The following is a 16772-nucleotide window of genomic DNA, read 5'->3' on the forward strand; positions in this document are numbered from 1 at the left end:
GGTGAATCATGTCAAAGCAACTTAAGAAGTTATTACTGTAAATGTGCCTTTCTGTTGTTTGGCCTTTCCACTGACTGACCCAAATCCATTTTAGTTTTGTTATCATAGTTTGTATAACTATATCAAGGTAACATAGTTTATTCCACCTTTGTGCAAAAAAAACCCTTAGGTGTGCTTATGTTGTGCCCTTGGTAAGTGGTTGACCCCTTGGTGGCCTTGATGCTAACATCACTGGCTTGCTGCCCTGTAGGAATGTCTGAGAAAGATATATTGTCTGAGGATAATGGAGACTTTAGAAGATATTGCTGCCAGACATTGCTGAAAAGTGACACTTTCGCAGTCTTTCCCACACCACGCAACGGAGCACAAACCTCTTACATGGCTCACGGAGATATGTCTTTGAAAGGACAGGACCTTTCTCTACAGTCATATGACTTATGGCCATCTCTTCAATGAACAAGCCTTGTGTCACATGCAGAAGGGTACGTGCACCGGGACACACTCCACTATTTAGTGTAATGAACAAGACTTCTGCATCACTTGTACCTCTGCAATGTTCACGTGATGTACCTGTGACTAGTGGACACACTGTACCAGATATGGGTTTATTTGAAAAAACGTTGCAGAACGTAGGGTTACCACACATTCTGGTTTTCCGGGATTGTTCTCTTTTTTTAATGTCTGTCCCGGAAAATTGATAATCTTTCCCGGGACACCAAATGTCCCGTTTTTTGGTGCAGAGGCACTTCTATTTTTTTTATGTATTCCCTAGTTTCACTTTCAATAAAACCTACGTTCCACTCCTGCAATCCTACTATTTTTCTTAAGTTATCTTACTCTCCTCATTTAATATTACACATGTCCACAGTCCTCCTACTCACAAAGCTGGTAAAGATCTTGATTTCATTCTGGTACGTAACTGTAATACAGACAACGTTTTGGTTAATCCATTACATGTATCGGATCATCACTTTATCAGATTCTCTGTGCGTCTCCTGGATAACCCAGCAGCTCCTCCTCCGACAATTTCGTTCCGGCGTAATCTCAGAAGCCTCTCAAGCGACCTTTTTGCATGATTAGTAACATCTGCTTTACCTACTCCTAGCTCATTCTTGGCACTTGAGGTTAATGACGCTACAGAGACTCTCTGCTCTACACTGGCATCTTGTCTGAATGCAGCATGTCCTCTTTCCTCAAGACCTACTCGTTCTAAACCTCGTCATCCATGGCTGACGAACAGTATAGTCTCAGTACGAAAGGAACTTAGAGCTGCTGAGAGGAAATGGCGTAAATCCAGAGATGGAAATGATCTTAGTAACTACCAGTCTTTGCTGTCATCCTTTTCATCCACTGTTACACTTGCAAAAAAGGCATTCTATCAAAGCAAGATTGAGAGCAACACTGACAGTAGAAAACTTTTTTCTACTTTCAAATCTCTTCTCAATCCTCCACCACCACCGTCAACTACTTCACTGTCAGCAGATGACTTTGCAACATTTTTCACTGAAAAAGTTGCTAAAATAAGTGCTCAGTTTGATGCTCCTATAAGGAGGGCTTTGCCTTGTGTTAGTATGACCGCATCATTGGACTCTTTCTCTCCTCTTGATGAGGAAGCAGTCTCTCAATTGCTTCAGCGAAGTCGTCCAACAACATGCCCATTAGATCCTGTCCCGTCCACTCTTCTACAGTCTATCTCACCTGCTGTTCTACCAGCAATCACACATGTATTTAATGCTTCACTCAGTTCTGGAATAGTTCCTTATTCTTTTAAACAGGCTAGGGTTACACCTCTGCTAAAGAAAAGTACACTTAATCCAACTGAGGTGAAGAACTACAGGCCTGTCTCCCTTCTTCCTTTCTTGTCAAAGGTTTTGGAGAAAGTGGTCTTCAAGCAAGTTTGTGACTTTCTTCATCAGAATAATCTACTAGACCCTATGCAGTCTGGTTTCAAGAGTGGTCATTCTACTGAAACTGCTCTTCTGTCTGTGACTGAGGCATTGAGAGTAGCTAAGTCCTCTGCTCAGTCATCAGTATTAATTCTCATATTCACATTCTCCTATCCATACTATCTGAACTGGGGATTTCTGGAAAAGCTCTTGACTGGTTTGAATCTTACCTTAAAGGGCGTTCTTTCAACGTGTCTTGGCAGTGACAGGTATCTAAGTCTCATGACCTCACCACAGGTGTGCCTCAGGGATCAGTATTAGGACCCTTGCTTTTCTCTATTTACACCACTTCCTTAGGTGATACCATTCGCTCCCATGGATTTGACTATCATTGTTATGCAGACGACACTCAGCTTTACCTGTCATTCCCACCTGATGACTCTAGTGTTTCCCACCGGATTTCTGCATGCCTTAAGGATATTTCAGCCTGGATGAAAGATCGGCACCTTCAGCTTAATCTCTCAAAAACAGAGTTTTTGGTGTTTCCAGCTAAAACAGCTATTCCCCAACAGATTGACATCCAGCTTGACTCAACTTCACTGACCCCAACTAGATCGGCACGAAACTTGGGCGTTGTAATTGATGACCGACTTAACTTCTCTGAGCATATAGCTTCTATTGCAAAATCATGTCGGTTTATGCTTTACAACATAGGAAGATCACACCTTATCTGACACAAGATTCCACACAACTTCTTGTTTAGACCATCGTCATCTCTAAGATGGACTATTGTAATTCACTATTAGCTGGCTTACCCGCTTGTGTAACAAGATCATTAGAGTTGATTCAGAATGCTGGAGCACGCCTGGTCTTCAATCAGCCAAAGAGGACACATGTAACTCCTCTCCTAGTTACTCTCCATTGGCTCCCTATAGTAGCCAGAATTAAATTTAAATCTCTCACTTTGGCCTATAGGACACTAACTGGATCTGCTCCTAGTTATTTTAACTAAATAATCAAGCCTTACATCCCCAACCGCCCACTGCAGTCTTCTGGTGAGCGTCTGTTGTGTCGACCAGTCATGAAAACTGGGTCTAATTCCAGACTCTTTTCTTCAGTGGTTCCATGTTGGTGGAATGAATTGCCCAGTGCTCTCCGTTCCTGTAGTAGTTTTGGGTCGTTTAAGAGGGGTCTAAAGACATTCCTATTCAGCATATACTTAATTGTTTAAGCGCTTATGTGTTATGGTTTGTATAATGTTGTTTTATTTTAATTGGGCTGTTAATTAATTTGACATTATTGTTTTTTATTGATATTCTCCTTAATGTAGTCTTAGCATGTCATTGTTTTTATATTATTGATTGAATGGACATTATTGTTTTATTATTGCCTTTCCCCTTTTTTTTATTGCTTTTTATTAGGCTATTGATTGAATTGATATTATTGTGTATTATAACTATTCTCCTTATTATATTTGACCTACATTCTAATCTGTTCCCTGTTCAATTTTAAATATTATTATGTTGTTTTGTATTTATGTGTCGCCTTGGACAAAGGCGTCTGCTAAATCCATAACCATAACCATAACCATCTTAATTGTATCCTGCTGTCGGAGGCAGGCATGCGCTTATTTGATTGGTTGTAATGCAGACCTGCGAAACAAAAGTTTACCTTAACCATCAGCATCACCTAGCAACTACCGGCCGCGTGCAGCAAGCATGTCCAAGAGAGTGAGTGCGTGCGGGTAGGCAACAGATTGGAGAGGTTAGCCTACAGTAGTAAAAAAGAAATTTCGGTTTGATAAAATGGGGCGCAAGACGGAGGAGGATATAGGCCTACAATCAAAGTCAGGGCCAGCAGCGAAGAAAAAGAGATACACAGTAGGCCTACACAACGCCGACAGGGTGAAAATGGGTAACTTTTCGGAGTGGGTAGGCTAACAACTTAATATTATGCATAGTATTGTTAATGTTTTATGGATTAGCCTTATATCTTAAATGAGCTGGTGAAGGGCATTATAAGAATCGTTTAGACTCAGCAACCTTAAAGTGACAATGAATGCACCATAGTTGAACAGTATAACATTCGCAGCATTTGTTAATACATTATTATTTAAAACCAGTAATAGGCCTAGTATAATTAAAGGCATTTAACATTAATCAAAATCATAACTTTTTTTTGGGGGGGGGGGGTGGTCGGCAATGAATGTCTCGGATTTTCACAAATCAAATGTGGCAACCAGAACATGGTTCCTTTTCTAACATGTCTATTCTCCCTCTATAGAAAAAAAAAGACTTTGCAGGGGAAAAAAGACACTAGTTCTCTGACAACTGCTAATGCGCTAATCCGGACTGAGCACAGCCAGAGTGCCCTCTACAGCTCTGAGGGCATCTGTGTGCCAGAGATGACACTGAGCCCACTCTGAGCCCCCTCAAGCCCACGCCGGCCAGCCTGTCCATGCCCTGCTCTGGGTGGAGTGGGCCAGTCAGAGGGTCGAGCAATAGAACAAGGAAACTGATGGCAGGTGCTGTTGTGTCTTAAATCTCATAGAGCCAACATTGCTGTTGACTAGAAAGAAGACAACTGTATACAGGAGAAGATCTTAAAGAGCACTGTCATGGTGTGGCAATCAGTGGAATGGTGGATGCAAAGCTTTATAAGCTGATTTTAGTAAGAGGAAAATGGCATTTGGAGTCAGTTGCTCAGAGTCAGAACCAAAGACAGTCTATATGATTTTTTATGGTCCCAACTTCATATCTTTCTAAAGAAAAGCAAAAAACCATGAAAGGATAGTTCCATTGCACCATTGCATCAACACGAAAGAACAAATGGGTACCAGGGGCTGAAATTGCGGCAGTGAATTCCATTGACTTCAGAAGGTGCTGTCTGTGCTGTCCCCATCTACCGCTAAGCCCACTGTCCACTGCTAGGCAACACTGTTTGCTCACAGATGGCAAAGGCAGCACATGTTTATCTAACAAGACTTTACCCAGGACGGGATGCGCACTCTAGTAGACCACTGACATCATTTAGAGAGGGAGAGGGTTCGGTGAGTGCGTGTGTGTGTGCGTGTGTGTGTGTGTGTATGTGTGTGTGTGTGTGTGTTTGTGTGTATATTGTTGGGACACTAATGTGGAATTTTCCTCTTACACACACCAAGCAAGTCTTGGCTATGGCTAAATCTATGGCTAAAGACTTTATTTCCAAATGCTGACTGGACTAACAAGTAATCCTGTGCTAAGGAGTGGCCTAATACCTTAACTATAGTTGCGATGTTTGCTAGATACTAAAGCATGTGTCATAGTTTTCATATTCTCTGTGAGGATACTTCTATGCAAAAGCTGCAATACAGGCAAAACAATGCAAGCAGGTATTTCAGACAGGCCTTGCCCTCCATATTGTCATCTCTGAATGGTCACGCGAGTCATGAATAGTCCAAAAATATGCAGACGGCTGACATTAAGCAATGAGTCAACAAGAAAAATCCCTCCCATTTATTCATATTGTTCTAAACACAAAGAAGTAAACACGTTTTCTTTTTCTTTAATCAAAATGACAGATGACCATAAATTGTGACACCCAGATCCACCCAACAACCTCTTAGTCAACAGCATTCTGACAAAATCTGTTGTGAATTCACATCCACAAATCCACCACCCTCGTAAATAATAACACAGGTATTACAGTAGAGTGTTTGAGACAGGGCTTGTCCTCCATCATGAGGCAATGGCGTTAAGATGACTGCAATTAGCATGAGGTGTAACAGCTTGAAGGATGAGTGTGTGTGTGTGTGTCTATCTTTGCAAGGTTGTGTGTGTGTGTGTGTGTGTGTGTGTGTGTGTGTGTGTGTGTGTGTGTGTTTGCACAGTTGTGCACATAAGTATGTGTGTGTGTGTGTGTGTGTGTGTGTGTGTGTGTGTGTGTTTGCACAGTTGTGCACATACATAAGTGTGTGTGTGTGTGTGTGTGTGTGTGTGTGTGTGTGCACGCGCAGTGCACACATGCCTCTCGAGGGGAGAGGGAAAACTGAAATAAACCAAATGAATCATCGGCAGAGTGTCATGTGACAATGGCACCTTCCCGTCATCTATCCCTCACTGCATTCCAAGTTCTCTCTCTTTCTTTCTCTCACTCTCTCTCTTGGGACAGACAGGCTATGAGAAGTCCCCAGAAATTAATTTGGTATAGACATAAACATATGCTTAGGAGGGGCTTAGGACAGATATCCAATAGAGCACCCACACAATTTACCCACACTAACCCTATAGGTTAACCCTGAACAGGCTATGTGCTACACGGGAGAGCTGCTTGCCTCATACCTTTGTGGCCTATCGGTACAGTGGCAGACAGGGTAGGTATTAGACTGTCTATCCCCCCGCTAAGGAGCCTGCCTGAAATGCTTTAAACAAAAACCTTGGCAGGAGTCAGATCATCTTCTTCCACAGTCACTATGTTTCTGTCTCATTACAGCCAACCTCAGCAGTCATGCTTGCCTTGAGCCTGCACCACCAGCTGTGTTTGAACAAAGTGTTTTTTAATATTGAACAATGCTTAAATATACCAGTACTTGTGCTATTGTAAAAGAACAAACCCTTTGAGATGCTCCTGCACACAACTTAAGACATTTCATTCTACTTTAGCTTCTCACAATCCCAGTGGTGTTGACCTCAACCTGAAGAATGGGCTGTGTTCTTCAGGCACACAGGAAAACTTGGTGAAGACTCCACTAACAGCTTTTCTCTTCTTCCTCTGTAAAATGCCTCGTCATCTTTCTCTTGCCCATTGCTGTTCCTGTGTTCCATATTTTCTCTGCCCTGTCATGGTCCCTCACATATTCATTTGATCTGAGCATTCCTCCCTCTTCAAATCTTACCTCTTAGATACGTTCATATCTTGGCCTTGACCTATCCTGACAGATTTTTTCTTCCAATAACTATTAAATCACTGTGTACCTGTACAATTATGTATTTATTACTGCTGAAAATGTAAACCGCTTACTACGTATCCAAAGAAGATGTTTTTTCCTGGATTATCTAAGCTTACTCATCAAACGAATCCTCATTGCCCAAAAATGGGTCCTCAGTGAACTAATCAATGCAGTTTTTGACCTTTATCAAAGGATTCTTAAAAGGTTCAAAAGAAGTTCTTCCATGTAGATAAGCAAAATTGGGACTCAGGAGCTGATCCAGGAAGTGTGTCTGTTGGCTGTAACAGACATGTATTGAACCCCCCATAGGATCAAAGGCTAAAGGCACAAAAGATAAAACTGTAACTATGGACCGTCACAACACATGACACACACATGTACCTTGTCTTTTTCACTTGTTCACTTACGTCTCTGGAGACAAAAACAAGCATTTCGCCTATTTTTATGACTTCCATATGCCAAAAATAAATAACTTGAGGTGACACATAATGGCATTTGCCCAGTGGCACAAATGGTGGGTATTTAACCGAGGTAGACAGACCGAGAGGCCTATCGAAACAAACAGAGATCACTATTGAATTTGCATGATGGTGTTAGTTACCTCAGCTGCCTGGAAGCACAGTGACCTTAAAACCCTCTCTCTCTCCCTCGTTCTCTCTCTCCCTCGTTCTCTCTCTCCCTCGTTCTCTCTCTCTCCCCCCCGGACCGGGCAGTGTTACATAACCCCATTACAGCTCTAGCCAGCCCAGCCAGCGGACAGATAGGACAGATCATTGACGTTTGCACCCTTAACCCCTCCACCCGCAGGCGCAAAAACTCCACACGGACATGCATGCCAACACACTCACACACACACACACAAACTCAGACAGACACACACACTCACACACACAGACCTACAGACAAGACATTCAGATACATTCATCCACACACAGGGAGAGAGATAGTGTGTGTGAGATATATATATATATATATATATATATATATATATATATATATATAGAGAGAGAGAGAGAGAGAGAGAGAGAGAGAGAGAGAGAGAGAGAGAGAGAGAGAGATTGATATCAGTCTATAAGGCTAAACAGAGGTGAGGTTTTAGAGCTTAAAGTGCTGAACCGCATGCTGAGGTGGCGATGTTGGCCTGGCGGCCTGGCACAGAGCAGACTCCCTGACAGCACATGACTGCACCAGCGTGTTTACTGTCATCTCCTGCTTAAGATAACCTTGCAAGATTGCGCTGACCTCGGAACCGCCAAATGGAACATCCGCATGTTAAGCAGTCCTTCTGACCCACACAAATCAGTGACCCAGATTACTCGTATTAACCCATGACACAGTGTTTCACTTGTTGATGTCATTAAAACATTTTGACGGCCATAAAATACTGACAGGACAACAGGATATGCTGACAAGTTGTTAATGGATTGGCCTAATGAAGATCTCCCCCTAGTGGCGTCTGTTTCAACTGCAAGATACTTCGCCAGCCCATTGAGCAACCAAGGGTTTTACAGTAACAGTGCTTTTGGGGGTGGGGGTTTTAATACCGGTAGTTTTTTCTAAATTACTTCTGTTAACTCTGACATCATGCTTACAAAACAATTAACACACAGGCCTAAACAGAAGCACTTAAGCCAAAGTGGTACATTTTGTTTGCAAAAAGCTCTTACATGACAAAACTTTTTTTATTGCTTACTAATTGTTCTTTATTTTTAAATGATTTTACCTTGTGTGTTTTATGTTTTATTTTTATTATGTTCTTTACCTTTTGAACTAGTCTTTATTGCTTCTATGCTTTTATTTGTTATTATTGTTTGGTTTTGTTTATGTAAAGCACATTGAATGACCTTTGTGTATGAAATGTGCTATATAAATAAACTTGACTTGACTTTTAAAACATAGAACAAATACAAAGTATGTGCTTTCATTCAATCATTACACAACGGAGAACAAAATACAATATGAGGAGAATCCACCTTAATTTTTGCTGTTTGTGCCATTTCTTGATACATTACATAGTTATTTTACAGGTATGTCTACAGACAAGCATACCATAGCATAAAGTGTATTCATTCCTCCAGAGATGTAACTGTCAGACATGTAAAACCTGCAGAAAGCACCTAGAAAAGACAAATTCATACACTGAACTGAATACTGTATACGTTCTATACATGTGCCTCTGGCCTCTTGATCCATGCTTGCAAATAGCAACAAATAACAGAGGTGGTATCCAGCGGAAGATTGAATGATTGATAATGAAGAATTGTGCAAGGGAGTGTCACACAAGTTCATCATTTTGAAAGTAATATATTTTAGCTGTGGGTAGTTTTCCATTTGTTCAGCCCAGTTAATCCAATAGGGTTTGGAGTCTATGAGAGCTATGTTAAATGTTTGGAAAAAGTGTGTAAAAAACATGTGAAACCGATGAAAAAGCATTAAAACATTTGTAAGTGACTGCTGTGCTAAGAAGGTGAGCAAGATCAAGTGGATCCCAGTATCATTATGTGCATCTTAGCAATCTAGAAAAACTGTCTGAATAGCATATTAGAAAAAAGGTCTGAATAGCTTATTAGAAAAACCACAGACTTGATATACAATAACATTTATTCACATTAATGCAACCACATTCATTATAATGTAACATCAATGGTCTATGAAAACTAAAGAAACACTCAATTCTGGAATGCAAAAGTCATAGTACTCAACACATACATCCATAACATGTTCCACATAACATTTGGTCTTAAGTATCTCATACTCCTCTGTGTACACACAACTCCTCTGAGTACTTCTTTCCTTTACAATGAAATTCAGATAAATAACAGGGGCTTGTGTAACACCTAATAAATATTCCTCTTTCCAACGGCAACCCGAGCCATGTTGGGACCTGGAGGTTGAATATGCACACTGCTGAATGTTCTGTTCTGTGCATTTACGTCACACTCTAAATCCTCTGACCTTTCACATGTATTACAAGAAGTGGACATTCTTTACTGACCTTTCCCATTTCCTACAGACAATGGCCTTGCCTCACAACTAGCTGTGCACACCACAAGGGACACAAACTTGACCTCTGACCTATAATACATGGCCTTCCTAACAACATCAGTCAGGTGAGGGTTCACACCGGGAAACAAGAGCAGTCAGCAGCAAACTGGAGGTGTTCCTCCACCAATCAGAAGCCTTCAAACATCAGACAGTTTAGGCCAAAAAGCATCTCTTCTTTCATGATACTACGCAAAAGTAGCAATATCCATACACTTCTTTCTGAATGTTGTTCCCCCCCCCCTGTGCTGCATTAATATTACATGTTGTATAACAACTCATAAAACATGTAGTTTATCAACAGTTGAGAGCAATGTTTCTAGATATGCCTTATTCCAACATCTTCAACTGCAAGTGTCACTAGTGTGTGAGATGAAATGTCTGATTGTCAGGATGCCACAAGTCCAGTGTTTCAAACCATTTGAAACATCTTCAGAATTCTTGTAGAAAATAATGATGAATTGCTTGCAAACTGAGACATTGAACCATGGATGCCAAATAAGGCAAGTGCTGCTCAGTGCTCACTGATCAACCCTGTGGCTTTCTCAACTGACAGATACCTGTGTATGATGCTTGCTCTGGCGTGTGTGTGTGTGTGTGTGTGTGTGTGTGTGTGTGTGTGTGTGTGTGTGTGTGTGCGTAAGTGTGTGTGTTTTCTTTGATACAGAAACATGTCTGCCCATGTGCCCTCGCTAGCCCTGTGTGTAGCGGATGATCTCGGTGAGGTCGTAGCCCGTGACAGCGAAGGCGTAGCCGTCCCCGTCACAGAACTTAGCCCCACAGATCTGGGTGTCGGTCACACACTCGTTGTACAAGTGCTCGATCTGTGGGAGGGAAGCAGGGACAGAATAAGGCTGGCTGACCGACTGCACCCTTCACTGGAGAAACACAGTGTTGTAGTGTGAAGAGTACAAACAGTTGTGTGGTTATAAACATATATATTGAAACATTTGGGGGCAATACACTGAAAATAAGGGCAATATGTATATTGCTGTGTCAAGCCCATGCTAAGATAAAATATCTCGGCAGAACTGTGATTCAGCTCTTTGGTGTCTCTGGAAAGCATAGTTCCGACTATCAATCACAAACATGGGAGCAAAGACGGGTGGTGGGTGGCTGCTTAAGACCAGTCGTTAGAAACGTTTATTTGCTGCAGCAAGTTTGATTCCCACAGGGTGGTGTCAATCATGTGTCTGAGCCAATCAGTGTAGTGTTTTAGTTACTCTGCTCATAGGTCATGAGCCATCATGGGTGTTAGAAAGTCAGGTGACTGAGAACTGCATTATAATGTATGAAGATGTAAGAACTCAATGTCATACCTCCTGAGCTAAAGTAGCTGGCATAACATTGGTCATTTAAATGAATGGGAGAGGTGATCCCATTCCCTATCGTCAGTACAATTATAAAATACCGGAACAGTAAAAAAGAAAACTGACCCAAATTAAACCTCTCCTAACACTGCCAGAAGACAAAAAACACATACATCAAAACCCATCTGCTACACAGCTACAGCATAAACTGGAATATGATAAAAGGTGCTGGACTTGGCTCACCTCTACATTGTTGGTCTCCGGAGTCATGGTCAGGTGCCAAACTCTCACGAGAGAGTCCTCAGCTGCAGACAGTAGCTTTGAACACACACAGAGGAGCAAAAAGTCAGATTACAAACAGCTCTGAAAGGACAGCAAGAGAATGTTCACATCAGATGGCTTCACCTCATCCCTGTAAATGTCCATAATCAAGCGGCTTAATCACATATGGGCAAATATGTGGTCTTAATAACAAACAGGAACAAAAGAACAAAATAACAGATAGCAATTTGTGATCAAAAACAAACAAATACAGTGTAAAAGAGGAAAACATATTAGATAGAGAATCTTAGATAAGCAGTAGCTGAATAAAAAAAAAACAGAAATTAAAGGTGGTCTAAGCGATGCTGGGTAACGTCACTTCTGTTTGACTTTCAAACAAAACAGAGAGCTAGCTCGCTACTTCCTCCCCCTCCCTCCCGTGCTGCACCCGTGCAATTGAAACTCTCCTAAACGCGCATCTCGTATGTGATTTGCTGGAACAGTTTGTTAGGTTTTTATGGGCTAGGTTTGCCCAGGTTGATTTTGTTGCCGTTTTTGGAGCCTGGGCTGTCCACAGAGATCGCGTTTTTCAGGACACAGACAGCTAGCAGATGGTTAGGTGATGTTTGCAGTAAATGACAAAATGTTTTAGCCTAAAACACGCGTGGCATCGCTAAGAGCACCTTTAAGCCTTTGAAATGATATCCCATCATGTTCACTGGAATGAACACACAGATAAACCGAAACTGCAACTTTGGTTCGGTCAAACGGTCTCCCTCACCAGTCCGGTGAAAGGGGCGATGTCCAGTGAGTAGATCCAGCGAGCGTGTGCGTTGATCTCTGCGTGGAGGATCCCTGTGACGGCCTCGTAGAGACGGATCTGTCCCGTGCCGTACGCCGCCACCACCGTGCCTTTCCACAGCTTCACAGAGGAGCAGCTCATACTGCAGAAGACATGCGGGATTTCTCTCACCAATCAATAATTGACAGACATTATAAAGGCAGGATTATGAGAGATTATATGACGTGTTAGATGACAGAGCAGAAACAGCAAAGTGCAAAAATACATTTTTGTTGATGCTGACAACAAAAGGGTTTCTCACTTACTCAAAACCTGGAATCTTGTTGAGCAGCTGGAAATCCTCTCCTGACTTCCACACACAGAGAAGCCCTGAATCATCAGCGCTAACCAAATCAGCTATGCACTCCTGTGATTGACGACAGATAAGAGGTTAGGGCCACGAGAGGGCCAGGGACACTGACACTTTTCAACCGTTGTAACATGATATACTATAGCCAACACAAGGCTAACAACAGGCTAATGAAATGCAACGCACCAGGCTGCCGGAGCATTCAGATGCCATGTCTGTGATGGACTCCTTGTGCTCTTCAAGAACTTCAGACAGGGTGATGTTGCTGCCTTTGCTGGGAACATCAAACACCAATACAGACCCAGACGAAATGCCTGTGAGGTGGCAAGAAAAGCAAAAAACAGTGAATATGAATATCATTGTTTATTGTGCTTCTTCCTTTTTTTTTTTTTTTTTTTAAGAGACCATTAATTTCCAAGGGTGTCTTGCTGGTAAGGTTACTCACCGACACATATGTACTTTTCCCTGACTGCCGCAATGCCCCGCGCAAACACTGCCTGGGCTACGACAGAAACAAAAGCCATTAATACTTCTCAGATCAGCGCACACGCAAGGAAATGTCAGCATAGCTGTCCACAGAACTGTACAGGTGCAGGGGTTGTGTGTAGCTTACCTGTGGGTGTTTCAGGAGAGTCCAGCGCGTGCCAATACACCATTATTGACCCGTCTGACTCATACATCTAGGTGGTTTAAAAGAATGAGGGGTTCAGTCAATCAACTCAGAGGACAGATGGTGCTCAGTCATAAAACATAACCAACCCAACACATCTCACCTGTATCCCTCGTTGGGAGGTGAGCACAAGGAGTTCACGGGAGGGAAGCACACACCATGCAGCCTGATGGAAACAAATACATGATACACTTACAAGTCACAGTGATATTACTATCATCATCAAAACAAGTGGACAGTCCTGTCCCTGCCCCACACATAGCTCTCAGGTTGGAACATCTTGCCTGCATGATGAGGGAGGAACTGGTGGCGACGGAGCCCTCTTTGGACTGTAGCTGACGGTGCGAGTAGTTGAGGCCGTCCCAGGAGGCGCTGACCATATTCACCACGTTGGCGTGCACCACAGCGAAGTAAGTGAGAGAGCGGGGTGCGATTCGCAGCACGCTCAGGTTGTTGTACAGCGCAGAGGCGCTGCTCTTGATCTGAATGCTCTTTTCTTTGTGGTACATACTGATGCTCTCTGTCGTTAATTTCAGTGCGAAGAAGAGTAACCCATTTTGAATTCAGCCACGTCGAAATCTGTAATTGTAAAATAGAAAGACCATTCCAGTTTGTTAGAGATCTAGTCAAAGGTGTTTACAGACCAGCAAGACAAATCGGATTTAATTGCCTGTGATGTTAACGAACTCTGGGTAAGGGACTGGCCTTAGTTTTAGGGCTATTTACAGGTTGGCCACAAACGTTAATCTATTCAAGCTAGTTAGCCTACAGCCTTAATACTTATCGGCTAACATTACCGAGTTAGCTTTCATGACTGGGTTGTTATAACGTTAACTTATCATTACCAACCTGAACATCATCATCTTGCCACAGAACCCAGAATAGTTCGGGGAAAAAACACACTTTGTTTTTTTGTGCACTTCATGTGAACGTTACCTTTAACTATGTTATCATTCAAGCAACAGGCTGCCCTACTGACAAGTTAACATTGGTCGTCTTGCTTGCTTGCTTGCTTGACCCATGTAGCAATAGCATAGCTAACGTAACTAGGAGTGTCTACAAAATCAAACTTATATCTTAGCTTGCTTCCTATCTAGATGTGAAAATAGGTTAGTCACACCGATAAAATAGCTGATAAACGTACCTGAGCTCGTTCGAGTAGACCAATATTTGTCAACTAGCGTCCTTCGCAGCCATAGTTACCAATCCTCTGGCTCTGGGAGATAGGAGGCTGGGGCTGCAGTCAGTCAGTGGTGGGAGCGGAGCAGAGGGATGTGACGTTTGTTCTGTTTACTGAACCCCACTGGCTTTCTGGTGCTTAGCAACCAGTGCCTAGGAACCATGGAATTCCTCGTCTTTGCAGTAGGAAAGAAGTGTCGGGCTAGTGTGTTAGCCATGAGATCTAAATGTGTGAGAAGGCTTGTAGTGTAAATCTATCAGCGGTTGCGCAACCCATCAACATCAGATTCCGCATTTAATATAAGGTAAAGTACACTAGCTGCTTACAGTTGTCATCAACAGGGAGTAGGCCCTACCTTGGGGTTGTTTCGTAGCCTATCTTAATAGCCTAGATGCTAGCTGCTACTGATACTGTGATAACAGTAGTTTTTCTAAATTTGGACAGTCTAGAGTAGCCTACAGAAATACCAAGTTGCTTTAACTAATTCTTCTCGATGAAGCAATCAGATGCACATCACAACATTTTTGGTCAAAATTGGTAGCTTAAAATGAACAAAAAAAAACCTGTTTAAGAAAATCAGACTATAGGGATGTAAAGAAGTAGCCTAAGCTTATTATGATCGAAATGCATTTAAAAGTAGGCTACATTAGTTTAGTGGCTGCTTTTTTCTTCCCTCTAAATAGACAGGTGTGTCCCCCTCTTTCAGCAACAATGTCTCGAGCTGCATCCAAGAGTCGTGCTGACAAGGGGCGTGGTCCTGCCACCCCTGCACCTCCTCCAGCAGCCCACAGCCAGGATGTTGTGGACATCGTCCCAGGTCGCCTCACGCAGTCCTTCTGGATGACCATGATCGCACAGGAGGAGGGGGAGGAGGTTGTGAGAGATATCCTGGACGACTTCATGACTCATGTCATGGAAAAGTGCAAGGAAATTTACCTGAAGCAACAGGTAGTTGTTTTAAAGTGAAGATTTTTTTTGCTCACACTTTGTAAAACTGTTAATCAACTGATGCAATCAATTGAAATGTGTGTTTGTGTTTTTCCTTAATGTGGTGTTTAGCTGATTCCATTCACCGTGTCCCGTGCCAGGGACACATTGTTAGAGATACTGGAGTGGCGGTTCTTGGTTCAGGATGCGGGTGAGCAGTCGGACAGCACCTGGAAAGAGGACTCGGAGCCCCCGCCTTTGCTCACGGACTCATGGGCCCAGGGCTGTGTGTCTGTGACGCAGCGCAAACCTGCTCCTCCTCAACAGGTACGACTCCATACCCAGTGACTCCAAACTTGTCTATCCACAGTGTGCTGTGTTCACATGTCAATTATTTAAAGTAATTTAAAGTAATTAAACAGCACTGTTTGTCTCCTGATGTTTGCTTTGCAGCGGCGGACACCAGTTCCAAGTCAGCAAGCTAGGAGGAGGAGCCAAAACTCTACGGCAGGTGAATCCCAACAAAAGCCATCAGGAGCAGGGAAGAAACAGAAAGATCCAAAAGCAAATGCCGAAGCTAAACCAGGACCTGCCTTGGAATCCCAAACTCAGCCAGATAAAAAAGGTCTCCTGCCTCTTGCCATGACCTCTATCAACTCTCAAAGGAACAATCTGGGGCCTGGCAGCCTTTTCCCACCCATTACCAGTGTGCCACATCACATAGACCCGTCAGCTGGAGTGGAGGTCAATGGACCACTTCGCTCCTACGTCAGCCCTTTGAAAGACAACCTTCCCCAACCACAAGTGGCAGAGTTTAGACCAAATAAGAGCAACTCACCACCCTCCTTGAAATTTCTGAATCAGCTGCTTGCTGGGACCACTTCATAAATTGTTGTCCCACTCAAACAGAAGAAGTTAAAAGTCAAGACATCAAAAGAGGTCAATTGGTTGTGTAGCTGTCAAGTTCATTTGTTATAGTAATTAATTAATTACACTGGCTTAAATGATAATCAAATGCCTTCTGTCTTAACAGGACATATTATACCTGTCACTGTGTGAGTGTGGTTCTTAGGGTGCTCAAAAGAATATCAGGATGTTTTCCTTTAATGTGAATGTCAGACTAGCCTATTTGTTTAATTTTCAGTTGTGAACATGAAGCAACAGCATGTATGACTGTATGTTTGTTTTCCAACCTAAATAATATATAAAATTCTCAGTTGATTAATATCAGCTTCTAGTTTTGACTTCTTACTTTTCAAAACGTTAAAAAAGTTAGATTCTTGAAACAAACCTGCAAGCATCCTGAATTGTAATCTTCAATTGCACACAACCCTTCTCTGGTGTGCATCCGCATGTGGATCTGTAGAATGCTGCTGGTGGATCCGTAGCATGCATCTGGTGGACGTGTCCGGCTCGTC

The 16772-nt window shown here is 42.6% G+C and overlaps 2 protein-coding genes and 1 long non-coding RNA gene across 4 annotated transcripts; 1 reads left to right on the forward strand and 2 right to left on the reverse strand.

Annotated features, from left to right (window-relative positions):
* Nucleotides 1–743: 743 nt before the first annotated feature.
* Nucleotides 744–3883, reverse strand: LOC121715647. Its single transcript, XR_006033658.1, has 3 exons — nt 3475–3883; nt 2639–2640; nt 744–822 (listed from the first exon to the last, which is right to left on the reverse strand). It is a non-coding gene; the product is annotated as an uncharacterized LOC121715647 (long non-coding RNA).
* Nucleotides 3884–9396: 5513 nt separating this feature from the next.
* Nucleotides 9397–14567, reverse strand: wdr54 (WD repeat domain 54). The gene is made up of 10 exons (XM_042101912.1): nt 14392–14567; nt 13532–13826; nt 13351–13413; nt 13191–13257; nt 13023–13079; nt 12764–12891; nt 12534–12634; nt 12208–12370; nt 11409–11483; nt 9397–10679 (listed from the first exon to the last, which is right to left on the reverse strand). Exons 2-10 carry the CDS (start codon nt 13754–13756, stop codon nt 10548–10550), a joined length of 1011 nt encoding a protein of 336 aa, XP_041957846.1. The 5' UTR covers nt 13757–13826; nt 14392–14567; the 3' UTR covers nt 9397–10547.
* Nucleotides 14568–14584: 17 nt separating this feature from the next.
* LOC121715886 (uncharacterized protein C2orf81 homolog) lies at nt 14585–16568 on the forward strand. 2 transcript variants are annotated; one of them, XM_042101914.1, is made up of 4 exons: nt 14585–14731; nt 15134–15375; nt 15487–15681; nt 15808–16568. In XM_042101914.1, the coding sequence occupies exons 2-4, from the start codon at nt 15139–15141 to the stop codon at nt 16240–16242; spliced, it is 867 nt and encodes a 288-aa protein (XP_041957848.1). In that variant the 5' UTR covers nt 14585–14731; nt 15134–15138; the 3' UTR covers nt 16243–16568. The 2 variants fall into 2 exon arrangements, with proteins under 2 accessions (XP_041957848.1, XP_041957847.1); XM_042101913.1 differs by having other exon boundaries at nt 14587–14731; nt 15111–15375.
* The last annotated feature ends 204 nt before the right edge of the window (nt 16569–16772 follow it).

This window comes from Alosa sapidissima, chromosome 8 (genome assembly GCF_018492685.1).
Source record: "Alosa sapidissima isolate fAloSap1 chromosome 8, fAloSap1.pri, whole genome shotgun sequence".
Classification (NCBI taxonomy): domain Eukaryota; kingdom Metazoa; phylum Chordata; class Actinopteri; order Clupeiformes; family Clupeidae; genus Alosa; species Alosa sapidissima.